General features: G+C 38.9%; 1 protein-coding gene across 4 annotated transcripts; it reads left to right on the top strand.

The window, feature by feature from the left end:
- Window positions 1-2: 2 nt before the first annotated feature.
- LOC145491802 (uncharacterized) lies at window positions 3-26,355 on the top strand. 4 transcript variants are annotated; one of them, XM_081471067.1, is made up of 17 exons: window positions 1,707-1,903; window positions 3,943-4,051; window positions 5,711-5,871; window positions 6,421-6,708; window positions 8,428-8,706; window positions 9,146-9,415; window positions 14,783-15,079; window positions 16,051-16,347; window positions 16,726-17,091; window positions 17,423-17,514; window positions 18,566-18,788; window positions 19,515-19,763; window positions 20,269-20,305; window positions 20,691-20,884; window positions 21,433-21,570; window positions 22,163-23,934; window positions 25,236-26,355. In XM_081471067.1, exons 3-17 carry the CDS (start codon window positions 5,790-5,792, stop codon window positions 25,245-25,247), a joined length of 4,596 nt encoding a protein of 1,531 aa, XP_081327193.1. In that variant the 5' UTR covers window positions 1,707-1,903; window positions 3,943-4,051; window positions 5,711-5,789; the 3' UTR covers window positions 25,248-26,355. The 4 variants fall into 4 exon arrangements, with proteins under 4 accessions (XP_081327194.1, XP_081327193.1, XP_081327192.1 ...); XM_081471068.1 differs by lacking the exons at window positions 1,707-1,903; window positions 3,943-4,051 and adding an exon at window positions 3-83; XM_081471066.1 differs by lacking the exon at window positions 3,943-4,051.
- Window positions 26,356-27,996: the final 1,641 nt, after the last annotated feature.

Genomic DNA, 27,996 nt, shown 5'->3' with positions numbered 1-27,996 from the left:
GAAGCGAGATTTGGAAAATGACACTATTAATCAACTAAATATTGTTTTTATTTGGGTGTCACTGGTCATCACTGCAAGTTAAGGTAACTTTTTCTCTCATATTCCCTGTTTCCAGTTCTTCATGTGCCAAGTAAAAGACCTACGTATAGCTATAGATATATCGAGGAAAAGGTTGTTGTTATTCATCGTGGTGGATGCAATAATAAAGTGTATTATCGTTTGAAGACTAGCAGTAAGCAGTCGAAACGTCGCGATCTACATCTCAAGTGACTACATCGTGAGACAAACGATAATACACTTTATTATAGCTATAGATATAGTTGTGAATGTTTCGATGTCAGTTTGGCTGGGATGTGCCACAGGTTGTCAAGAATTCAGTTCCGCTGTTTTCAAAGGAGACGTACTCGTGAAGGGGAAGTCGGGGATCCCTTCTTCTAACCTGCGTAAAACAAAATCCCTGATCACAGGTTATTCTGACGTTCAGGGTCCAGGATTATAACTGAATCCCAGCCACGCTGATCCAGCTTCCATCACTGTTTTCAAATGCAATACAACACTATTTTAAACCGTGAAGGCAAAATCTATTATACACAGGGTACAAGTTAAAACTTGTGCCCTGTTGTAGAACAGACAACAACAAACACCTTTATTGTACTCATGAAAGCGTACATTTTATACTACCGCTCTCACACGTCTTCATCGTAGGGGGACCGGCAGCGAAGTGCAAATGAGTGAGAAAATAGCGGAAAACAAACTGGAAATGAAATGTTTATAGAAACATATGTTTACGAAGAGTCTTTTCAAAGTCATTCAAAAACGCTTCATTTACATGTAAGAAATTTCTTCATTTTCGCTTTTACATATAAAAGACTTTGAGTCGGAAACGACGCGATTTAACCAATGGCTTGTCTGAGGCTTAATTGGCTTATAGGCGGACAAAGGAAATTTTACCGCGAGCCTTGAATCCTTCAGATGACGTGAAATATTATAAAGTTTGGAGCACATCATTACAAAATAAGTGGATTTAGAAACCCACCTGACCAGCGCATTTCTACCAGGAAATTTGTATTTAAGACTTCCATCGTCACTTATTGAAAAAAGGTTTATAAGAATGTCTATGTGTTTCAACAGACAGAATAGATCCTATTGAAAAATACCAAGTCCTTGTGATTTTTGGCGGAGACGCAATAGAAAACCTCCTTCCTCACAGAAAGCCACTCCCAAAGTTGGCGGTAGACCAGCTGTCTCTGAGTCGAAACCAAACACTGTTTTGTACACATCAGATTTTGGCATTATTAGAGCAGAAATCATTGGATAACTTTTTCATTATTCAGAACTAAGTATTTTAACTTCGAGAGTAACGTAAATAAGTTCTTTCCTTAGTTAAATAAAGACCTTTTCAACATTGCATTTAGAATTTTTCGTATTTAATTTGGAATTACAGTCATGTCGAAATACCACTTCCGGCGGAAATCTACGCTGATGGTCTCAGCTACGATCATCATTTTGGTTTTCTTGTTCTTAAAAATTCATTTCTTTGATTAAATATTTCTTTTGGGTAGTCAAATTGAAACATTTTCGTGGAATAAACAGAGCGATTCAGAAAACCGACATCTATTGTCTTTACGACCTGTAAAGAGAATAGAGTTGATAATAGAGCGGCGAACTCAACGCCGCTTTGTGCAACGATTCGATGATTGACATGTGTCATAAGATCGCCGAAAAGAAAGATAGAATTTCAAGAGCTTTTACTTTGCCTCGCTTATGGAGATGTTTTCCTGAGTTTTCTTCGGGTTTGTGAAGGTTGGAAGTGTTCTACTGCGCTTTGGGAAAGGTTGAAGGGAAAATTAACACTGGACATAGTCTGTAGGTTGATACATTGCTCCCTGAGTGGTCATCTTCGGTATGTATTCTAATCTCTACGAATCAAGCGAGTTGTGTGTGAACAAACGCTTCTGAAGTGTGTCTGGTTTTGTCTTGAATGTTTACCAAGCTTCTTCTGTTTGTAGTTTAATTTCTCTTAATGCAGTCTTTAGAGTTAGGCTAGTAATAGTCAAGGATAAGTTGAACTGGCTAAAATGTGTTTTAGCACCGTTGTTGCTTGTCATACCACAAGCCGTTTGAAGCGCGTGGAGAATAAGCCAAGTTTTGAGTACAAATATAGTTCAGTAACTCTCTTTCTATTATGCTAAGCTTCTATTGACTCCAAACTGATCTGTGTGTTTGGGAAGAAACTTGCAAACGTGCTAGGGTGATAACTATAGGATTATATGGATGCTGTTAGGAACGGAAGCTACAAATATTCGCGGTTTCGTATAAGCTGAAGTTTAAGAAGGATTTCGCTTATTTTTGGTTCCTTCGGTACTGAAAGTTTATATCGAACTGGTATTAAAAAAACCTCGATATCAACATTGCACTGGCTGATGCTCAGAAAAATAAATTGTAACTTGAAGTTTCTCGAATTAAAAGCTCTCTCGTAACTTAAAGCGAAGTTTTGGTAATGAGGGCTTCATGAGATTGTCATATGCAAGTCAAACGTGCGAAATTTCAACTCTATGTACGAATCTTTGGCGAAAGAATAATTGACCCATTGTGATCAATATTAAAAGTGTTAAATCGAACTAGCACCAAGCCATTGCTTCCTAACTCTTTATTTTTCGCTTTCTGTGGCATTTCAACGGGAAAAATCCCTTCTTGTGTTATATATTATCTGAATCCTCTTGTGAATGATTACAAATGATCACAAGGTGTTTTTATTTAATTTCTGGCTCGCTATCAGATGTTTTGGGAATCAACCCCGAATGAAAGCAAAAATTTCGGTTCAAGTGTTATTTACCGAAATTTCTGTCTTTATCTACCTCATTTTGCCATATAAATTGTTCCGATAACATTGTGTTCCGTGGTGGTTGTCGTTGTAGGAGACCATCTGTGCCTCGCGTTGAGATTTCTGTGTGACGGAATGATTTATTTTTCTTGGGGTCTAATTAATGGCTTCTCGAGCAAGGTTGCTTTTGCGATAAATAATGAAACGCCAAGAAAGCAATTTTTTTGTTTTGATGTGGGTTTACACGTTATTCTATACTGTCCATCTTTCAGCGATTGGAACAAGGTGTGTGTTGATCGATGTTGTACATTTGCAAAAATGAATCATTCAGCGTTTTTTTTTTTGTCCATCCGTGCTAGACAACACGATAACTTTCGTACAGGAAAGCAGCCCTTACTGTTTTACCTTTCAGCTTAAAATGCTTGCTAATTGGAATTGAAATTTAAAAATTGTTCATTGCTATATCACGTTTTTCTTAAAACGTTCCTAATCACGAATATTCAGCTACATGGTGAGTTTGGCGACAGATTTCATGCTTCAAATTGACTTACGTCCAGTTCATAACAAGCTTACAGGCTGATTAGTACTGCTCTTTAGCGAGGAAACCAATCATGGTTGATACTTAATGTTGAAGAGCTAAATTTAATATACCGAGTAGTGTTTTCTTTTTGACTTTTCTTATATACAAATCTTTCAAACTGACTGCTTGATCCACTGTATCTGAGTGCTTTCACAGCTGGTTGATGTAAACCATCGTTTAGTAAACCACATGTTTTTGTAGAGGACAAAGAAACTTAACATGTTAGCTAAACTTCGGAAAGCTTCTGTCATTTTCTTTGTAAATTTCAACATGTTGGCATGTTAGGACTAAAGTCAAGAAATATCATGTACAGATGCTTTTTCTTGGACTCCATATGGTGTCTGGTGACCCCTAAAACGATCAAATGCTATGATACAGAAAGGCACACCAATGTGATAATGTCTTTTAGCAGGGTTAAACCGTATGGCAGTCATGACTGCTTGATAACAGGAAACAGGACAATGTTCTTTTCCAATCTTGTCCCTACATGTAGAATGCAAACTCTGTCAAATTGTCATTTGAAGTCTTTAGTCAACAGATTTCTGCTCAAATCTGATTGGCCGATAGTGAGAAATGAGCGATAGGAGCATGTGGTTACATCTAGGAATTTCTAATGACATCTTCAATCAGTCTTGCACATGATTGCTGTAAGTAAGTCGTGTTTCAGCTGAAGCTGGTGGTTGTATCTGCGAAGTTGATCTTTATGTGTAAGAGTTAGTGCATATTATGGCTACCAAGAGATCTAACCAAGTAGCACTCTGCTAGCCTAAATAGCACTCCAGTTAGGCTGAATAGCATTTTGGTTAACCTGAATACCACTCCTGTTAGCCTGAATAACACTCTAGTCAGCCTGAATAGCACTCTGGTTAACGTGAATACCAGTGGTGTTTGCCTGAATATAATAGTGCTTCAGTTAGCCTAAATAAGTGCTCCAGTTAACCTGAATAGCACTCCTCTTATCCTAAGTAACACTCAAGTTGGCCTGTTTTTGGTTAAATCTTGATAATGGTAACAGGTTTTGCTTGTTTTGGTGGCTTTGTTTGTTTTGCATGGTTCAACAGATATTTTTGTTGTTTCATGGTTTCAGGTTTTAGTACTTACCCCCCTGTGAAGTGGGGGAGGTGCTACACACTTACATTCCTATGTATGAAAAGGAAAACTTAAGCTTTCATAGTACATTATACACTAATAGAAAACAATGTCTTGGTCTAAAGTTCTCTTGTGTAAATTGTATCTAACAAAACATGTTTTATGGTATTTTTGGAGTGATAAAATGATTTGGCCTGCTGGCAGAGTTTCTTGAATCGATCTAGGAAAGATCAAGTGACATTTGTAGCAGGGAAGGAAAATCTCAGACATAGATTTAACTAAGATAAAAAAAATTTTCCTAATGTGTGGTTCCAGAAAATATCCATAACCCCACCATGGAAGGAATTGGAAATTTCAGAGAGACTGGGGGGGGGGGGGGGGTCAAAAACCCAGGAAATTCCAGAGGGGAGGAGGGTCGAATGGTCACTTTAGTTTCCAGATGTCCTTTGATTCAATACAGATTCAGGTATCGATCTAGCTGGTCAAAAATCCTTTCTTACCTACTAAGTAGATCTTTCACATGGAAATATAGTACTATCTTGAATACTTGTATCTTAATTGCATTATGCTTGTATTTGTAGTGGTTACTTTAACTTTTAACCCACTTTCTTGCCAAAACTATTTTTTCCAGAGGGTATGGGGGGTGTACATAATACTCATGGAAATTCTGTAGTGATTGGGGGAGGGTTGTTTTTGTGTTCAAAAATTGGAAATTCTGGGGAGAAGTGGGGGCTTGAGTGAAATTCCCTCTGTGGTGGGGTATGGATATTTTCTGGAACTACACAATATATAATCCCAATTATGTTTATGAGCAATATCACATGGAACAGATGACATAGTGTCTTCAGTCAAAGCATACATGTACTCTTTGTACAGTGTACATGTATGTATTATAGTAGTATTGTAGTAGTATTGTCAAAGAAGAACAATACAGGCTACCATTTAGATCTTACTGACCAGTAACTTGAAATAATACAACTTGTGCAATTAAGTATCTATTTCCTCCTGTTAGGGTCTTTTAATTCATGCAAGATGTATTTATTTGTGATGCACAATTTTAAGTTAATGTGTTGAAGAAAGTGGCAAATTACAATGAGTAATTACACTATAAAAATCTTAAAATCAATACAATGTTGAATATTGTTGGTAGGAATGTACAGTATGTCTTAACTGCATGTTGGTATTAATAATGATTGTTTCCTTTTTCTCTCTTTCAGATATGTAAGTTAGGTGAAGGATGCATCTATCATCTGTTTAGTGTTAACAAAGAAAATTATTTTATCAGCAATTTGGAAGATGATGTTTCAGCAAACACCACTCTCTTCCATTGTCGTATTCACATTGTGCTGTACGTGGATCAAGTATGCAACTGGTCAAGGTTAATATTATTTAAAATTACATGTAGTACAGAAAATGTTTCTAGTTTCTGTCAAAGTGAGTTTGTAAGTAAGTTTGTGTGAAGCTAGTTGGAGGATTTTAAGTATGTTTGTATTCAGCCAAGCTCATGACTGTCTGGGCATTTAGCTGAGTAATGTTTCTTGTTGATAAACATTGATGTCATCTTCAGTCATGTTCACCAAAATCACTCTTGCATGGCTTGTTTTGTGGTTGGAAAAAGAGCTTGCATGTTGATGAAATCCTTTGCTACCTGAGCATGAAAGATGGGGCTACATATAGCTTACCTGCTCAGGACTGTCCATGTTGTCCCACAAAATAATGGTGTCCTATATGCCTTAATATGTGAAATTGTTTATTGTCAGCAGGCTCGTGATTGTTGGATATCAGCCTTGATCTTATATATGTGTTCATGGACCTTGACTGTATCTCAGTCCTAAATGACACAATGATATCCAGCTATATAAACCTCAGTTTTGATCAAAATGCCATTTAAAAATGTTTTGAACTCTTTCTGTTTTAAAACACCTAGGAAGACCACCTGTCATCACAGAACATCCCTCTGATGCTGTTGTTGAAAAAAATTCACCTGCTGAACTCACATGCAAGGCATCAGGATTTCCAGAGCCTAAAATCTCTTGGTATCGGAATAGAGTTGAAATACCATCAGAAAGGCGGAGGTCGATTTTACCGAATGGTAACCTCTACTTTATACGGACTGTGTCCAGCAAGCGCAAGACAGACAATGGAATTTATAGCTGCGAGGCCAAAAATCGCTTTGGCACTGTATACAGCAAAAGTGCATCACTCTTCATTGGAAGTGAGTGGTTCCTCAGTAATATAATTGTTTTATTATCAGTGATTTGAAATGATTTTCTAAATTGTGTCAAACAAGTTAAAGAACGTTCTGGGCTGGTTGTAGTTTATAGACACTACAAAGTTTGCTATAAGCGAGTTCTTAGTTCCTTGACGGAATGTGTCAAAATAAGTGATTGATTGATTGATCGATCGATTGATTGATTGATTGATTGATTGATAGATAAGCAGTTTAGAGTGCCAATGAGACAAACTCTCACAGCTATGTTTGATTGTGGGTAAAGAGCTACTACTCATTTACTGTCATTTTGATGTGATGTCTTAGTGTCAGAAATGACCAATTCCACAATTTTTGCACAGTTCTAACCAGGTTACACAATAGTCACCTACTGTACTGTAACCCTCCTGTCGCGGTCTCTTTGAGAGATCTGGCATCCTAATGACAATCAATGTTGGATCCCAGATTGGAGTCTCTGTGTTCAGGTACTAGCTGGGGAGACTGTGCTATGTTCTTGCACAATACTTGTTACCCTCACTACCTCCCTTCGTAAATGCCACGTGATGAACAAGCATCCCATCTATGTGTAGAGTGGTGTGCACATACTCTTGGTTGCCTCATCAGGGTTTCAGAATGTTTTGAAGTAGGCATCTGCAGTTGGAAGAGTAGGCAGCTGTGACAAGTTAGAAGCCGGATTAGGCTCCTCATCCTAAGGGGTCTGGTGACATCCCCCCTCCCCCAGAAAATTTTGAAATTTACAATATAGAAGCTAGAAAATGCCATTTTCAGCATTCAGAGTTAGATGCTGATCTGTTAATGGCATAAGTTTATTGATTTTCTTAGGTGGTGTTAATTTAATGAAAGCTAGTTAAGGAACAATGATTCATGTTAGCCACTGTGTTATCTTGCTTTACAGAGTAGCATGAAAAATCCTTGTAACACGTGTTTGTCTGAGATAGAAATGTAAAAAAAAAATCATTTTAAGCGATTCCAAATGTCACATTTTTCATTTATAAGATTAAATTAAAGCTTAAAGGAGTGAGAATCAAGCGATTAAAATCATCACATTGGTTAAAGCAGGGTTCAAATTAAAAAAAAAATTCCTTAAGTCACCATTTGGTGACTAAGTGGTAAAAAATAGTCACCAAATGCAAATTTTTAGTCACCAGATTGTAAAATCAAATAGAAGCTACACCATCTGCAGGCATTCATGACGTACTCAATGCTCAAGGGTTTGCAATGCATTATGGGGTGATAACCATATTTTGAAATTTTTCTGATGTGTGAGAGTCATTTTAGCAAAGTAAAAGAATTGGATGCTTTGAGCTTTCCTTTGAACAAGCTTAATACTTCCTATTGCAAAAACAATTTATTATTGCTTCAAAATCAAGTGTGAAGTCACTCTGCCATCTCAAGATTTATCGATAAGACAAAATGCTGAGCTTGTTTGTCGCAAGGCCAGAGTAACCAGCGATATAAAATTAAGCGGGTGGCGGAACTCTGGCAGTTGCCAGCTTGTTTTGAAAACAATGCTTCATGTAATGAAATCAGGGTCACTAGACACAAATATAGACGTAACTTTACCTTAACCTTTGTTGTGAACAATGAAATAGTTTTGTTTGAATGTGTAGAAAATACCAGTAGACCTAGAAAATTGACTTTCTGGAGTGAGGCCGTGAAAACTTTCTAGACATTTAATTAATTGCTATAATTTTCTTCAAACAGCATTAAAGCTGACATTCCGATCAGAACCTGAAAACCAAACTGTGTATGTTGGCAAGTCTGTGGTGTTTAAATGTTCACCACCCCGTGGCAACCCTGCACCCACCATCACTTGGTTACAAGATGGAAGCTTGGTGTCTAATACTAGCAGGACATTCATTTCAGCTAAAGGAAACTTGACAATTTCACTAGTTACAAAGGCAGATCAGGGATTGTATATTTGTAGAGCAAACAGTCCTCTTGGAACTCGAAACAGCCAGGAAGCATTGCTTACTGTTAAAGGTATGGCAATTAATATGATGATGGTATACATGTATGTATATTGTTTATCAAATGTAGATTTTTCTTTGTAGAATTTCACCAGAATTGGGCCCAGTTGTTTACAAGTTAGATAATGCTATTCACTAGGTCCATTTAAATTGGTATCGAGTGGAATAATGTTGACAAATCAAATTATGCTATCCACTGGATAGCATCCAGGCAATATGGTTATTCACCCTTTGACAGATCCTAAGCAATCGTGATCTTTACTGCATGAGTAACCTGTTTGCGCTTATTCTTTGCCTGCTCGCTCCATGTGTGAAAAATGCGGTCAATTTGTTAATTGGGAAACAGTGCAAAGAACAATGAATTACTAAGTTATAATTAATGAATAATAATTGTTATTAAAAGCTCTGGTTATAATTGAATAATTTTCTTTAATGTTGTTTTCTTTTTCCAGATAAACCAGGCTCTCCACTTACTGTTGTGCCATCTACAAAAAAAGTCTTGGTTGGAAATAATGCAACCTTTGAATGTCAGTACAGAGATGGGTCTCAAGATGAGGTGACATGGGAGAAAAAGGATGGAGCTCTACCTAATGGTCGATACTTTGTGGACGAAGGTGTATTGACTATTACAGACGCAGAAAAGTCAGATGCAGGAATGTATGTTTGTAGGGTTAACACAGGAATAAAGGACCTCACCGTGGAAGTAAAGCTTGAAGTGCAATGTAAGTATTTCTGAGACAAAACTGTTGTTGTTGTAGTGTCTTTGAGGTTACAGTGAACTCTGTCTAAGGTGGAGACGCATTGTAACTGCTGTAGCTGTCTGCTCCAGAGTGGTGTCCAGGGTTGTCATTAATTATGCTCCCTCATCATAGGCCTGCAATGCATGCAGAGAGCTAGATAATAAAGCTCTCTGCATGCATTGCAGGCCTATGATGAGGGAGCATATGATTAAAAGCTGTAACCCATAACAACTGTTAAAAGAAAAACTGCTGAAAAGAGGGGAGGGGATAGGGAGGGAACGCCAAGAACCACTGAACTAATCCAGCTGTTAAGGTACAAAATTGTTCGTTTTTTGATAAAAGCATCAAACTTGGCAGGGTTACTAACCTCTATAAGACAAATATTTCCTGATATGGAGCCATGCCAAATTTTCCTCCAGAACCATGGAATGCGCATGTCAAAAATATGGCATACAAGGCCGTTACATGGAAACGAGGCTGATGCAAAATGCCAATTTTTTTGTCTTCTGGGACTACTATGCTACTATACAATGTAACATCGCAACCAAAGAAAAAATGTCAAATTAACCAAATCTTTACTGTACCATGAATGCTCCTATCTCTGACACTTCACACAAAAAAAATAACTCTTGCACGCCTTGCGTGCCTATGTTTAGAACTACCAAAGAAATCATTCAAACTCAGAATTAAAAACAAACTACTAAGTGTTCTCGAAGATGAAGATTCCTTCATTGAGGTTTGCAGGATCATTTCTAAATTAAAATGCCAGTAGCAGTAGTAAAATAACAACCAACCCACAATCAAACAAACAAACAAACAAAAATACCTATTAAATCACATTCTTTTCCCACTTTTCTTTGGACATGGACAATTAGTGGAAAATGGCACTATATAAATGTATATTTATATTTATTTATTTATTTATTTTTATTTTGTTCACTTTTTTTTTTCTAACTTTCTATTTTTCTCTATTTATCATGGTAATAATAATAGTGATAAAAGTAATAATAATAATAAATCATTTGTAACTATTGATAGACTAGCCCACCTAGACTAGCATAGCTATCCGTGGGCAAGTCCAACTGTAAAATGTAGGTTTTATTAAGAAATGAAATAATGGTGATAAATGATGATGATTTTTTACATACCAATTTTATTATTTGCAATGTAAATTTTATTATCTAGACTAGGAAATTCAAACCTTGAATGTATGTTTTGGATGTGCCAAACACGAAATATCAAAACTATGCATCAAATCGAGGCTGAGATATAGAGTCAATTTATATAGGTTTGATTGACATGATTTTCTTGAGTTACTTGCTTACTGTGATTGAGACACCTTTTCTATTTTGCGTTTGAAACTTTTAAATATGCTAGAGTAGATCAAGTATGTCACAACACTAGCTGAACTTTTTGGTCTGAAGGAAACGTTTTGAAAAACAGCTTTCATTGGCTGTAACATTCCTAAGCCTGCTTTTAAAAACACTAGCTGAATAAAGGTTCTTTTAGTTGTAATTTCCACCACAACTGCACAAACCGGTATGGTCAAGATTAGCCTTCAAGCATATATTATGTTAATTTTTTAAGAGAACAAGAGTTTCCAATCACTTTGCTGCAGTATTTTTCAAAGGAAATGCAGAAAAAATGTAAATAGCATTAAAATGTAAAATACATCAATCCTGTCAATTTAGATAATGCAGCCTATGAATTTGTTTAGGTTGCTTTTAAAGTATGTTCTAAACTTAAATGAAAAAACAAGGAAACTTGTAATACGACCTACTGGATGGTATATTTTATGTCTGCCGAGAAAAATCTTTAATCTTTTATCTTTAATCATTATTTACACACGGTAAGAATAACATGTCTAAGATCCTAAACGTAAAATCCTAATCCTAATATCATATTAACTTACAACAACATTCTACTTATAAACCTGATTTCCGTGATTGCAGGGTAAGCTGTTCCAAAGGGTTGTGCCGCTGTAACTAAAACTATTTTTCATGTAGTTAGTTCTCAGAGAAGGAACAACAAGTTTGTTAACTGAGTCTGTCAGGGCATAATTTGAGTCATTTCGTGTTACAAATTTAGAAGTGAGATACTCGGGAACCAGACTGTTTAAAGACTTGAAAACCATGAGAACTTTCTGAATTTGACATTGAAATTGCGAGTCTTTCCAGCTGAGTTTGTGAAACAAGGAATCGACATTGATCAGCGTCATAGCCTGATTAAGTCATTACTACTGCAGCATGGTTTTGTAGTTTTTGTAGCCTGTGAGATAATGTTTTGCCACAATTACCCGAGACTAGGCTGCAGTAATCAAAGTGAGGTTGAGGTAGTGATGTTGCATATGCAGAGTAGGGTAGATTGAGGCACATATGACTTAAGGTGATTCCTTAGTATTGCATTGAGCATCCCTAAGTCATGAGCCCATTGCATGCAAAACGTAAGAGATTTCCCTCAAACTAAGCTCAATAGCGAAATAAATGCTCCTTTTCTCTTAAACGAGCACGGTTACCCCCGATTTTTTTTTCGGGTATTTGCTAAGAACAGTCTAATAAAGAACATATTTAAGGAAGAAAAAAAGTTTGATACTAGAACATGATTTTGTTTGAAAAATAGTTCCATAATGGGTGTATTTTTGTCAAGGCGAGGACTTCAAGCTAACGACGGAACCATCTGAAAAAGTGCAATATTCCCACAACCACGCAATCAAAAACGGCTTAAATAAAGCAATACTGCTTATGTGAATGAAAGAAGCTTTACTTTCAATGTAAAATTTTTGTGTCTTTCAAGCAACCAAGACTTAATTCTGGAATGATACTGGTTTCACCCCATGGTGAGTTCGCCCCCACCACAAAATTTCTATTTCGAGTTCGCCTCAAAATTTTGTGATCGTGTTTATGTAGTTGTCATTGAGTTATTAAGAGTTTTCGAAGAATCATTTCAGTCTATGTATGTTTATGTCATCTTGCCATCAGGGAGTCTCGCCACCAACGAACTCTCGGTCACCACCGAGCGAAGTCAACTCGCACCAAGCGAAGTCACCTCGCCACCAAGCGAGTTTCCTCGCCACCAGTAATCTAATAAGGCAGTGGGTAAAAGAACGAGGAATAATCTCTATATGCGACTCAATCTGGTTGGGGGCGAACTCGATCAAGTTGAGTCAATGTAGGGGCGAACTTGGTGGGGGTGAACTCACCATGGGGCGAAACTGGCAGCTACCTAATTCAAATCTGTATAAAGGTGATTCGAATTTTTAACATGCAACCAGTAAAAACACCCCATTTTAAGAGCCTGCTGATGCGTTAACAAGCATGGTGTCCCCATTTTTTATTGCACTTTTTTAATGTTCATATCATGAATGTTAATTATGCCAAGTTGCAAAAAAAGTTTGATAGTAGAACAATTTCAAGGGAATTACCTTAACTAAATTTATGGCTCCAACTGGAGAAGCAATCTTTTAACACAATTGATGTGGGAATGCTACGTCATATTTTCATTGACATTTACTCCAAGTGATTTCACAGAGGAAACTTGTTTAATTGGAACATTATTATTGGAGAGTTTGAGTGTATCAGATAGAGTTCTTAATCTTGGCCTGGAGCCGATCAATATGAATTCCGTTTTTGTAGCGTTCAAGGTAAGTCTGTTAGACACAAGTCATTCGCTTAGTTTTTCAAGGTCATCAGATAGACTAGACTGAATCGGATGCAAATCAGAACCAGTGTAATTAATGTGGGTGTCATCAGCATACATTCTAGGTATGCTAAATGATAGACAGTTAGGCAAATCGTTAATATAAATTAGAAATAAAAGAGGACCAAGCATCATTCCCTGTGGCACACCACATTTAAGAGTGGTGAAGTCAGAGAGTCAGCCATTAACGGAGCACCATTGTGTGTGATTAGTCAAATACGATTTAAACCAATCAAGAGTTTTCTCTTGAATTCCCCACCGAAATTAGTTATATCCTGTTAAGCCAGACTTAAGCTCATCACCTCAATAGCCAACATAGATCCATCCTTTGTCTCAGCCTCGATTTGATGCAAAGCCCCAATATGACATTGTGCATGCCGAAACACAGGTTTCTAAGTTTGAATATCTTATTACTCTATATTGTAATGTTCAAAATAATTACTTCTTTTTATTTGCGAAGAAAAACGAGAAAGAAGAGGAGAAAAAAAATTAATCATATTAATGCAATATTCGATATTATTTGATTGTTTATGGAAAATGATGGTCATGTGACTAATCATGTGACAAATGTTTCGACTTCCAGATACTTTATAAGTTGCTGTTATATTAAAAAGCAAGAAATCTAGACAAAGTACCACGGAAAAGGCTTAGAAATAAGCATTTTAACTCAGCCTCGCTCCCATGTAGGGGCCTAATATGACATTTTTTGACATGCGTATAGCGTGCTTCTGGGTGGAAATTTGGGATGGCTCCATATCAGAAAATGTTTACCTTATAGAGGTTAGTCATCCTGGGAAATTTCATGCTTTTATCACAAAATGAGCAATTCTGGTTATTTTTGGCTCTTAACAGCAGGACTAAACTACTATAATTCAACCCACAGTGCCACACTAACAGAGCAACAAACACACTGCAAGCACATTGGGACGACAACGCACGTACTAACCAAGAATACCGTTGGACAATGTCAGCCCCAGGGCTCCCACAACCATGTGACTGCTGCAAACGCTACAGAACACACCAAACGCTTAACAAACGCTAACAGACGGCCAATACACTGACAAACGCCTATAAAAAACATTACTGACCAGACTAGCTCCTGGTCATAACTATGTAAAATTTTATTGAACTATGTCAAATGCTACAGAATGCACCAAATACTAAGCAAATGCTAACAGACGGTCAAGACACTAACAACCACCTACAAGAACGCTACTGACCAGACTAGCTCCTAATTGTTAACTACGTTAAATTCCATTTAACTATATATAATGAAAAATGGCTAAAAAGCAAGTATCAAATAAATGTGTCTTTCAATTTGTCCTTAGTGATCAGTAGAATGGAAATAGTACTGTGGCAATGTTCAGTGTTATACCAGGCTGGCCTTCTGACTTGATTCACTGAACAAAGTGTATCTGCCTGGCTTGATGTTTTGCCCCATTTGTTTTCTTTAACAGTAGGCAGCATTGTATGGTTTTGTAGCAGTTGTATCTTTTTCCAAACTTTCACAATTTTCAACAAACCAGGTTGCTCGTGATAAGGTGCATAATATGCAGTTTACAAATGTCAGGATTTCTTAGGAGGTCTGGATAATACTGAGATGTAAACCAGAATAGTTGTAACTTGTAATTTTCCTGTCTTATTTCTCCCCAGCCAAACCAAGAATCATTCAACACCCGGCAGATGTGATTGCTAATGAAGGAAGCTCTGCTTCTTTCACATGCATTGCTGACGGCGAGCCTCAGCCAACTGTATTTTGGGAAAAAGAAGGAAAAGCGTCATCGACCATGTTACCAAATATGTATTATTATGGGGGACGATTCTTTGTGACAAGATTGGGTGAATCCTTGCAAATTGCTAAAGTAGAAAAGGAGGATGAAGGAGTGTACACTTGCTCGGCATTAAGTAACATTGGCAACAGTCATGCCAAGGCAAAGCTCATTGTCATTGGTAAGGATTCTTTTGTGTGTGTCTTGTTTTGTAACTGTTGAACAGTAACACTTTGAGGTATCTTTTACTGGATCTGGGAGACAGGATCTTATTTTCCAACTTCTCACCTTTTCAGCATCAAAATGAGGGCTGTGGCAAGGAGAACTTGAAGTAATATGTCAAACACTAAAGACTGTGTTTGCCAACATTTCCAAACACCAAGAAGAGAGTTGAAAATACGACACGTAGCGGAGTATTTTTGACGAACTTTGAGGTGTTTGGAAATGTGGTTAAACACTGTCTAGAGTCTTTGATATATCTTCTCATGAATTATTAAGGAGTTTGAGAAATATTAATCCAAGCCTCCTTGCAATATTACATTTGATAATCATAACAATTATAACAATTTCCTTAAATGTGATTGGTGTACATACATGTAAACTGCTGTATTTTGCTCTAATTAATCTGCAAAGTTGTAATCGGACAGTGTAATCGGACAGTTGGCTGTAATCAGATACCTGTAATTGGACAGTTACATGAGCCAATCATTTTAATCCACCAATCACAACATCATCATTAGTAATAACCAATTAATATTTATCACTATTAATAACCAATTCAAGAGACTGACTTTGTAAAATTGTGGAGGTTAAGTCTCTGGTGACTGTTTTGAAAGAAACCTGAGGACCATTTTGCAAGCTATTCTCAATATTTTTAATTCTGATATTTAAAATGACTATTAAAAGCTCTTTTTCAAATGAAACTTTTACTTTTGTGGGAAATTGTAATGGTTATGATTAATAGGTAACAGGACATTGTGTTGTCCAATTCAACCTGTAATCACACTCGTGATTAACAAATCAGACTCCCTTTTCATGGTCATCCAATTTTGTTAGTCACTTGTATTCATACAGACTGAATTGGACTACACTCAGTCCTATTACCATTTTACATCAGTAGTTTTGTAAAATACTTCTCCTCCTTATCCTCAGGACCAACAGATGTTCTGCCCTCAATCATTTCTGGTCCATCTAATCAATCCGTTGATGAGCGAACAAAGGTAGTTTTTTCCTGTGAAGTAGATGGTAGCCCAGAGCCATCTATTAACTGGTTTCAGAATGATGACAACGTTCCACTGCAGAATACATCATCTGTCTCGATAACGCAGTCAGGGTTGATTTCCCAATTGAGCATCACTAATGTGAATATCAGTGCCAAAGGAGTGTACAGATGTGTTGCTACTAGCAATATTGGAACAGCCTCGCAGGAAGCACAGCTTGAAGTGAAAAGTAAGTTTTCTTATGTTGAACTGACAGATTTGTAACTTGTCCCTACTTGCTTAGAGCAAGATTAAGTCAAGGGTTTGTCAGAATTTAAGACCTTGTTTAGTTGGGAAGTAATGTATTAATTATCATTTTCAGCCTGAATAAAACTCCAGTTAGCCTGAGATTGGTTAGCTGTCGTATGTACAATGTAGATGAAGGTAAATGCTAAATACACTATAGTTTAAAAATTACATTCTTAAGTCTTATCTGGTCATCCATGTATAGTTCCCTAAGATAATAATAATGATATTGGTTCTGTTGGAGTTCAGATCTGTGTATGTTGAAACTCTAGCAACACACTCCGATGCTGTGTTAACTTAATAATGTATCATTAATTTTCAGAGGTGATAACTACGACAACTCCACCTCCAACTACAACACCAACACCAAAGCCTACACTGCCTCCTTTGGATCTGATGATAACTACTGTCACGCACGACTCCGTGTTGTTACTGTGGAGCTCCTTAAAACTGCCAGACTCCTCTGATGTCATGTATGTTGTGGAGTACCACAAACGTGGTAGCAATGAGCAGTGGGAAACTGCTGTTAGCTCGCTGAAGCAAAACAAGTTCACTGTACCTAACCTGGATCCTGACACTATGTATGTGTTTAACGTACGAGCTGTGAGTCAAGATGGAACTACACTTACGCAAGGGTTGAAACAAGTGTCCAAGAGGACAAAGAAAAAGCCTACTGTGGTTGCCGTTAGTAAGTGATACAAAAATCTCACCTTTTAAACCAACAAGGAGATAAAAGCATGTGTACATTTACTTGTGAGGAGTTTACAGCTAATGCAGTGGATTTTTTTCCTTTGGCTTGTCGATTCAGCTTGTTCATTCCAAAGTGAGCCAGTGGAGTTCATTTTAGATTTCAAGATTGAAAGTACACTTCACTACTCAACAAGTAACCTTTCTCTCTCTACAGTGACATTACACTATGTACATGTAGTGCATGCAATGAGTAATGGTTTAAGAGACTTCAGATCAAGCAGTCTGGGTTTGAAGTAAAATAAACATAATCGTTCTGTTTTCTATTCTAGAACCCACTGCTCCTGTGAATCCAATGGAAAATGTGAAGATTGACGTTAACTTAACACCCGCTGGATCTGACAAGATTAATATCTCATGGAGCGTAAGTTAATATTGAGCGGTTTTTAGTGTCCTTGATATGTTCCAGTAGTTACTGTAGTACGCAAAATTTTTCAATCAAAGGAAAACCCAGAAATAGAAATGCTGGTGTACTGAAAAGGTAAAACTTAGGAGGGTCATGGTTAAAGGTATTTCCAAGTGTTTTGCATTTTTTAGAACAGGATACATGGAAGCAACCATAAGCTTTCCTTCAATCACCACTAGCACATTTCACCACACCATATTCCCAAACACATCTGGGACCTTAAAGACAACGGCACTTGATACTCCATCAAATGATCCATTATCAAACAAGCAAATTCATAATGATACCCTTCTTGCTGCAATTTTTGCTTGTCAGTGAAACCCTGTATCGTAATTGCTGACAGATCTACCCTCCTCAACAAGAGATTTGAATCAATCACTAAATGCTGGCACAAGAATAAATTCTATGCACCCAATCGCAAACAAGATCTCTCCAACCACCCTACTTGAATTTTATATCTGTTACTTCCAACGGCACGGTCTGGTGATCACTAGGTGTACATGTGTGAAACTCCAGTAACTGTCTACACATTTTCTGTCCCAAAATTTGTATACTTATTATATGGTTAGCTCCGTGAGCGGGCAAGATGAATCAAATCCTGCGCTGTGATTGGCTACCCGAGCGGGCAAGATGGAGCTATCTTGCCCGCTCGGGACTACCCGCTGTGTCCCGCAAGAAAAATTTCCCCGAAAGCCATATAATAAATCCTTTATTGACCGAGCTTGTTCGGTCAAGATGGCTTGATATTGGCCTCGTTCTTTTTTTGCGAGTTTATGGACCTCGACTCCGTCTCGGTCCATAAACACGCAAAAAAAGAACTTGGCCAATATCCAGCCATCTTGACCTCACACTTGGTCGATAACTCATACGTAATTTACATCAAGTTACTTTTCCGTGTGATGGAGCACTGTGCATAAGGCACACTTTTACATTTAGTACACCTTTTGATATGCAGTATATTGTGTTAAATATAGCATTACAATTGACGTTGAAATGTTATTTTTTTCAGCTCTCAGAACCAGTAGATGTAACAAGTGTGCTTATTTTATGGCGAAAGAAAGACACTGATGTAGATTTTTACACTAAGCCTGACAGTGCTCATGGATCTTTTTATTCACTCAATGGACTTGAGGCAAATACAACTTATGAAATACAGGTACAGATCAAGAGTGGAAGCCATTCAGGACCAAAGAGTACCTCAGCGTTTGCTACAACACAAGAGGAGCAAGACGGTACGTGATTGAGCGTGATTTCATTTTGAGCTGCAAAAACAGAAAAAAAGAAAGAAATTCTTTTTTTGTTACTGTTGTGTGATAACCAAATGCCATCATCATTGTAACATCATTTTTGTTGTGATCATCATCATCATCATAATCATCATCATCATCATCAGCGTCCACATGAATATCGTTTCTCCAAAACATGGAGAACTGGGCCATGTGCTTCCCATCTCCATGCTGCCGTGTCAGATTCTAAAGCATCTACTGCTAGCTAGATTGTCAAGCTTATCTTCATCTCTATCAAGTGTACATGTAATAGCTTACAGTGAGGCAACTCCCAGAGAGGCCACTTGAGCAAATTCTTTGCAAACTGACCACTGGCATTTTAAAAGTTTTAAATTTTAGGTTACTAATCAAAATGACCACAAACCTGTCGCCGAACATTTGATTAACGGTAGCGAAAAACGCATTTGTCGGTTGAGCTTTGAATTTTAGAGTCTGCGTGTTATTGAAAGGTGCAGTAATGACTGAGAAAAAGTTTTTTTTGGAATTTTTTCTCTCTCTGTCGTCTCCTAGACATCTCGTGTTGAAAGATCTTTTCCGTTTTTCTCAATGCAATTTCCAGACATCATCATCATCATCATCAACCATCCTAAGCACAAAACGTTTTAAAATATCCGGAGACCTAGTCATATAAATGTTAATTGTCAATCATAATCTGAATTTTCTTTTCCTCAGCAGCTGGTATTCTGTTAGGAGGAGTAAGTCCCTCACCAGGCGGTGGCAGCTCGAATGGAGAAGTCAGTATAGTGGAAGCACGTGGAGGCTCAGGAGACACTTGGCACAAGATGAAGCTGTTCATACGCCAGCCATGGTTCATTGGCACCATGGGTGCTGTGGCCTGGATCATACTCTTGATAGTGGTGTTGCTGCTTTACAGGCAAAGACGGAATAAAAAGAAGTCACAGAAGGCCTTGACGACAAGAGGTGACTTGCTTGTTCTGTTGTGCTGTGATGTTGTTTGATTCCACAGTGGTCTTTACACCTGCAGCGAAACCAATTCTAGAAGGACCTAGAAGTATGTAGGATGTTTGTCACGTTTAACGTAGCTTCCACAAATCTAATGTTACTGTGTGGTAGAGCAACTGACAGGAGTGTGGAGGCTCATGGATTTGACAGAAAAAAAATCAGAGTGAAGTAAAGTAAAGTTTAACTTTTTTTAAACAGGGTAAGCCGTTCAGCTCAAAGGCTGGTATCCATAGGGGCCCTGTATAAATAACATTGTGATGTGTTCGTTCGTTGATTTCGTCGAGGTATTCTTCCTCGATTTCAATGCTTTAATTCTTATTCAAATTTACTGCTTTCACTCTTTTATTCCTAAGTGTGCGGTCCTTTCATACAGTGTACAGTAGGCCCTGCCTAACATTGGATACATCGTACAGTTTGCTTTAGTCTTCAGACTTTCATTTGGAAACTTTGTTTTTCTTGACAGTGAATATTCCAGGTGACAACGCGCCACGGAGTTCAGGGTAAGTCTTATTTTTTCTACACGAGTCACAGAGCCCCACGTAACACATGCATGTCTGTAGTAATTAGGGAGAAAACCGTCTAGCAGTTCCCCTGAAAAGAAGAGACTGACAGGTAGAATATACACAGACAGTTGTTTAGCCTTCCTCGCGTCTCAAAATGGTCATGTGGTTTCTTGGGCAGTCACAAATCAGGGAAAAACGGGGAAAAACTAAGTTACGCTTGCTCCGAAGATAGAGCTTGCAGATCGTAAACAAAGTTACTTAATGTATGGGGCGAGTCAGATTTGCAGTGTAAAAGCAATTTGTCCGGTAGAGCGGTTCCTTGCTTGTGTGTTAACTGTTTGTTGTGCTTGTGTGTTAAATTTTTGTTTGTGAACACTTTCAGTACACGTGCTTCAAAGTTCTTGTGGATGGAGGAGAGGAATTCAGAGCCAACACAGCAACTGACCAATAACAGATCGAGTGACAGCTCGGCCTCTGATTGCGCAAAACAGATGGCAAACTGCTGTCGAGTGAGAGGAGGCTCTTCCAATGGCAGCATTGACTTTCCTAATAAGATCACTTTGAACCATTTATCGGGTGAGAATATGGGTGACTTCCTAGAAGCTGTTGTTAATAGATCGATATTCGTTACCTGCATTCGCTTTTAGTTTGGTTCAATTGCTTGAAGAAAAGTTTCTGCAAGTTTTAATCGAGAAGCCCTGAAAGAGTGAATTGATTTTCTTGCGTCAAGAAGCCCGTATTTGAAACTTTAGTGACTAACTGTACGGGAACCAAATCTGGCAGAGCCCATCTCTGGTAGAGGCAAAAGCAAAATCCTTCAAAACCAACCAGAGCAAAAAGCAAAATCACTGACCACACGTGTGGCAAGCGCGGGAAATGGTGGCAAAGGGCGGAAAAAGGCCGGATACATATAAGCGCCCTGGATGGCGCGAATCCAATCGCGATTGGTTTTAGAACTGTATCTGATTGGCTGGTGAAGACTATCTGCGTCAAGGCTGATTGGTTAGCTTGATTACGATTTCACTGGCTATCCGGCGCTGGTGTAGAAAGTTTTGCACAAAAACTAACTTTGTAAGATATTGTTGCTTCTGTTAATAGTTCAATTTTTTGTGTGTTTTTAATAGGAAGTGGTAATCAGCTGGATGGCCACTACAGCTCGATGAACGGTCAACCGGCGAAGACAAATAACTTACCACACTCCAACAGTCGTTACCAGGAACACGTTAATAAAAGCAACAAGTTCTTGGATTCACCAACAAACCGTAAGTAAAGATTTACTTTAAAGGCGCTCAGTCACGGTATTTTGAGTTATTTTGGCCACATACAAAATTACCTTTAAATGGTAGGAAACCTGAAAATAACAGTTTAGTAAGATAGAAAAACACCAAAGATATAAAGATAAACCATAAAGGAACAAGGATGGCTAAGGATGGAGAAGATTGACATGGATTACAAACGACGAATTTGAAAAATTTAGGCTAAACTTTTCAATATGCGCAAGCCGTGACTGAGCTTCTTTAAAGCGTTTCACTATGGCTTACTGAAACAGGAAAGTGTTTGATAACATTTTGCAACGGAAATGTGAAAGTTCGATTAAAAAGTACTTGTAAGCTCGTTGCACTTTATTTGCTAACTGGCTTTGCGACTTATCCGTACATTACGCGTTTACGTTTTCACGTGATAAGAACTCGCGAGGTCGACTCGCTTCTCGCGCGACTTTTGGTTCGCGTTTTCCCAGTGCGTCGCAAAAAAAACTCTTTTCTTTGTGACCGCATTTTCACACGTGCTTAGTGTGAGTTTGAATTAAAATGTTTTAATAGGTAAATTGAGAGAATTTTTTTCTACTTTTTACAGAGTTTGGTACACCCAGTGGATCCAGAAGTCCTTCCGAAAGTACTCTTCCAAAGAACGGACCCAAAGAACGAATCCGTTACTATGACTACACTGAGAATGGCACCAACAGGAGCAAAAACAATCCGGGGTCCCGGAGAAGGGATCCTAACCAAACACCTAGCGACTCCAGCGACACGGAGAAGACGAAACCCAAGCTCAAGATCCAGTCTTTTGAGATGGCTGGAAATATGCACACCACTAGCACCTTCCACTCGGAGCCACCCCCTACTTACGAAGCTGTTCTGAAAGAAACTGAGATGGAGATGCAGAAGTTCCCGCTGGGCAGTGCTGACAAGGCGAAGGACGAACCCGATAGGAAATTAGAGGAGGACAAAGAGGAGTCTTCCAAACAAGATGCTTCCGAGGCGCGCAAATCCCCTGGTTTAGAAAGACCGTCCAGCCCAGCGAGTGAACGGAGCTGTAAGACCTCCACAAGTTGTGGTTCACTTCAGAGGAAGAGAAAGGCTCTTAAACCTCCACCGCGTTTAGCCATTTTCAACTGGGCGGATATGCTGCCCCCACCCCCCTCGGAGCCACCACCGAGCAGCCAGGGGTCCCCACCCCCCTCTCCACCGTTTAGCGAACGAAGCGCCATGACAGGGATGACCGGACGGACCGGAATGAGCGGCATGAGTGGTATGAGTGGAATGACAGGAATGAGTGGTATGACAGGTATGAGTGGAATGACTGGTATGACCGGTAGAACGGGAATGAGCGAGGCCAGTGGCGTGACTGGAATGAGCGGGATTACTGGGAAGAGCGGATTGACAGAGCCACACAGCACCAGTTCACCACGGCGGGCACACAGAAAGGGAGCTCACACGTTAAACGATGGAGAGCACGAGCAGGGATCGGTTGCAGGCAAGTCGGAAAAATCTAAGAAGTCCCGATCCAAGCCGAAGCCTATCCCTATCGACCTCGAAGGCATCACGAGCGACATAATCATGCAATGGGCCGAATCTGTAACGAACACGAGCGGCTCCGAAGATGACTCGTCGTGCTCGAGCCCGAGCCGAATAAGCGGTATTAGCAGCGATGGATCATTCTTCACGGATGCGGACTTTGCTAACGCTGTGCGTGTAGCAGCAGAATGCGGCGGATTTAACACGGACGCTTATGGGCTCATGGATTCGCTTGGTATACCTCCTCCCTACGCCGCCAACTGGAAACGCAGCAATTCATTCTCCAACGATAACGAGGCTAGCTTAGGAACCGCCGCTGCGTACGGTCCGTGCCCCCTTAGAAAACGATGGGAGACTGGAAGTGAGGGTGACCTTGAGTATACGCCACCCGCTCGAGTACGTCCTAGGCTAAGACGCGATAACGAAAAAGGTCCCAACGACCAGGGTCCCCCGCGTGTTCACAAAGGGGCCCCTGGAGAGCTCATAAGACAGATACCCGGTATGCGAGCCCCTGTACCTATAGTCCCTTCACAGCCGAGGAGACCCCTTCACAGAGTCGCTAGGCCAGGTGGACCACCTTTGCAAGCTAACCCAGCCATGCTTGTACAGCCTTTGAAGAAGACGACGACACTGGGTGTAGTGGATCCACGCGAACCGCTGAAGAAGAAATACGCCATCGTGAAGAAAATACCACAAAGTCAAGATAACGAGAGAGCAGGTGGATATCAAAGTTGTAGCATGAGCTCCAGCAAATCAAGCACCAGTACAGCAAGCACTGTTAAGAGCAGTTCATGTGCTCCTACTGTGAATGATGACTCTGATATGGAAGGGGTAAGAACTATCAAAACATAACTTCTCTTTACAATATTAATACAATGTCAGGTAGTTGATGAGAATATTGAAAATCATCAAGTAGGAGAAACCTTTGAATTTCGCAAGTATCTACAAAAACTGTTCGTTGAGCCGAGCGGCCTAAAACTCTGCTCAAACAAGCTAAAGATGCAACGCCAGCGATCAATTTCAGAAAAAAAAATACGAAAAATTAACCGTCGTGGCTCACGTTCTTCAAAATACACAAAACTTGGTAATTTCACGTTGTTGTTTGCAGAGGACAACTACGAAATGTACAAATATTTATAAAGCACGTGAAGAACTACTGTTTCGCTCATGATACCTTTTGTTTGGTGACGTTCTCGTTTGGTTTGCTTAAGCTCCCTATTGTTGACTTAACACCAAGTTTTTCAGAACGAACATATTAAAATTAAATTAAAGAAGCTCAGTCACGGTATTTTGAGTTATTTTGGCCACAGACAAAATTACCTTTAAATGGTAGGAAACCTGAAAAAAAAAACAGTTTAATAAGATAGAAAAACACCAAAGACATAATGATAAACCATAAAGGAACAAGGATGGCTAAGGATGGAGAAAATTGACACGGATTACAAACGACGAATTTGAAAAATCGAGGCTAAACTTTTCAATATGCGCAAACCGTGACTGAGCTCCTTTAAGAATAATCAGAAGGGAGGTCGATGATATGAGGATAAACAAGCTGGCATACCAGGAAACTTTCGCAAAGCAACTTGCACGAAAACGTATCGTGCGTGATACACCCTGGAATGAACACGTCTTGCAGCAATTCTCGTTGTACGAAGTAGAATCGTTATCGTTGCCTCTCGCAACGATTGCGGCAACGTAACGAATTTTACACGTTATCTACGGGTCTCGCCCTAAACAGCGTTTCATGAACTTGCCCCAACATGGTGCAAAAAATTCTCAGACAACGAGTTCCCTTCTCAGCTTCATCTCCGTCTTCATAAATTTCCATCGTGAAGTCGCGTGTCACTGATGGACTGATTTATTTTTGTGTCTTCTGCAAGTGTGAACTGATTTAGAGATGATTCGCGTAGCCTTGCAGAGACTTGCACGTGAGCCGTCGGAGGAACTAGAAACTTGTTTTACTTCAAGATTCAGACAACAGTCTGCGATCTCTGTCAAACGCAGTGAAGTTTCTTGTGATGCGATAAGTTACCCCAGTTTGTGATAATGCTTAGGCGCAATGTTAAATCCATTGTAGCCTGTTTGATGATTAATCTCTTTTTATCGTATTTTTTTTATATTTTCCTTTGCAGTCTGTGGCTTAGGTACACAGTGAACCCAAACTCCACATAAAGTAGCAGGAATGCAGGAGTAAACAAGCATACATGCCGCACTGATGTTGTGTTACGAACTCTCGTCGCGTTATTACTCATTCCAAATACATAAAGCTGTTTAAAGAAGCTTTACTTCAAAGCTTTAATGCAAAACGTTTATAAATAATACGTAATAATAAATAGGTAGGGCTGTTTCTACTCGCCTTGTTTAAAGCAGGAAGCTTCTGCTGTTGCAAATATCTATAGAGGGGTTACAAGGGAAGGCGTTATACAGCATGCGTTTACCCCAGTTGACTAAAGGCAAATTATTGATGATATCAGGAAAATCGTTGTACAGTTTCATGTTTAACTTTGTGTTTGTGGAAACAGTTCGTATCGATAAGATCACTAAACTGTCGGGCGTTCTTGTTTCATTTCGTTACATTTGTCAAGTTGTTAGTTATGTTGCAAGAGTTTTTCGTTTGAGACAAACTAGGAAATGGAACTAAGAAATTTTGTGATCGCCATAATTCACGCATTTCGTGAAATATTTTTTAAATAATATCTTTAAGTGAATATTTAACCCGATGTGCGGCAAAAATGAAATAATTCACTAATTTGATGTAAAAAAAGAATATATAGGTAGAGTTATAAAGGAATATTTTCGTTGTTTTTACTATGTTACTGGGACCAGCGCAATCTGGATTGACGAGAAAATTTTCTTTTTAATCTCATTTTGTGCCAAATTTTACTCAAGTTTATTTGAAATTTCTGTACAAGAGAAATAAATGTTTTTACGTTTATGCTAGATACCAGATTTACTTTCTTCAAAGAATGTACTTATATTCAAAAGCTGCAAAAGAAAATATAACGTTATTTTATTTAAAGAACATTGAATACTTTGTTTTCCTATGGTTGGTAAACAAGTCTGTACCAAGCAGTGTTTTATATCGAGCATTTGGCTGTCAGCAATAGCTACCTTGTACAAATAACAGAATGCAATAGACAATAAAGACAATAAATGAATAGAAGTAACACTGGAGTGTTATCCTAAAATGTTTTAGAATGTAGAATCATGCCCTCCTCAGATGAGAAATCGGGTGCGTTAGCATCGTTACCGTGCTCAGAGCGCGTTTACGAAGAGTTTCCCTCCATCCCACCCACACCCCCCCCCCCCCCCATTTTGTCCAGCTTTGCGTTGCAACATTTCGGACGAGCGCAAATTGCACAAATGAAATCACTCGATAAGTTCAATGAAACAATATTGACGTCATTTTGTCACCCTCCCCCCCACCCCTCCCTTGTCGCCTAGCGTAATCGTAATGACCTCAGATGAAAGTCCAATCCAACTGTTTTCTGCGGCACAGTTTTAGTTTGTTCCCGATATCCTTATCACGACATTGACATGATATCGTCTGGATTTTGCAATTGCCTATTGTTCATAGTCACGCGTTCTGACGGTGGCTAGGTTTGAGAAAATTTCGCACAAACGAGGATTGCATGCTGGTGAATTTTTGAGTACGTGACATAATCATGCATAGGAGTTCATAGGACCGGTTACCAGTAAAACGGCAGTTGTTCGCGCAGCCCATGGCACCAGTAACAACAACAACCTCGTCCTGGGAAGGACTGGGTCGCCGGTTATTAGAAACCATTGACCGATTTTACATTTGGTCTCGAAAACCATTGATATGTAAGAAATAGAAAGCATGTTCCGTGTTTCTATCGAGTTTTAGTAGGAATCTACCAGCTTTCTGTCACGAATGCCGTTCTCTGATTGGCTGCGCTACTCACTATCTATTCTGTGAACTTTGCTTTCATGTATAATAAATGTATGGAGTTTAAAAGAAATGTTTCCAAATTATCTCCAACAGATGCAGGAAGTGTAGAAAAAAATTCATTCAACATGCATGTCTTCATTTCCGTTATCTACTATAGGTGTGAGTTGCGTTGTACTATTTTGTCTGGGTGGTTATGAGACAAAGAAAGTGTTCAGTCAATCAGTCAGTCAGTCAGTCAGTCAGTCAGTCAATCAGTCAAGAACCTCTGTAATATTCGCACCTTCAATATGACCGCAATAATTAAAGGCGTTTGGTTGGTTGTTAGTTTATATACGATCAGCCAAAGGTGCCACCCGCTCCTCATTGCTTTGATTTTGGCGTAAGTCTTTGACATGAGCTGTTCAAGTACTGCAAAAAAAGAAAGAAGCTAGCTAGTAAGGTTATACGGAAGCTAAAATTTATTTCGATGGGAAAACATCTTAATGTTTGATTGAAACTGCTCAGATATCGAAAGTTTTAGCACACTGATTTTTGAGAGTTTAGTTGCTAAGCAGTCTGGTTGCTAAGATAACTGTCTTGTTCGTATATATATTTCAGACTTCGATATCATCTTACGCTCGATTTCCAGCAGTTTTGGGAGTACAGTTGTTAAATCGAGCCTAATGTCATCTACGCTATCGTGGTTCATGTTCAGGGCCATCCCCCCTTTTTGTTCGTTTATTGTCGAATGCGTTTTCTGATTTCGGGTCGGTCGGTCGGAAAAGGAAAAAATAAACAAAAATAAAATTGGAAAAGGAGTCTGGAGCTAGGAGGCCCGGTACCTCAGCATAATATCCGTGGAGCCTGGAAACAACAAGGTGTGGTTACAGAGTCAACATTACGGCAATGGGGGAAGGAAAAATCGACGTCGTTGTTGAAATCAAACGAGAGCAGGGAAAAAAGGATGAACCACCAAAACTGAACACTGATCTGTCAGCATC

The sequence above is a fragment of the Orbicella franksi genome, chromosome 7 (genome assembly GCF_964199315.1).
Source record: "Orbicella franksi chromosome 7, jaOrbFran1.1, whole genome shotgun sequence".
In the NCBI taxonomy this organism is placed as follows: domain Eukaryota; kingdom Metazoa; phylum Cnidaria; class Anthozoa; order Scleractinia; family Merulinidae; genus Orbicella; species Orbicella franksi.
Note: the sequence above shows the minus strand (reverse complement) of the source record. Positions and strands in the feature narration are given on the sequence as shown.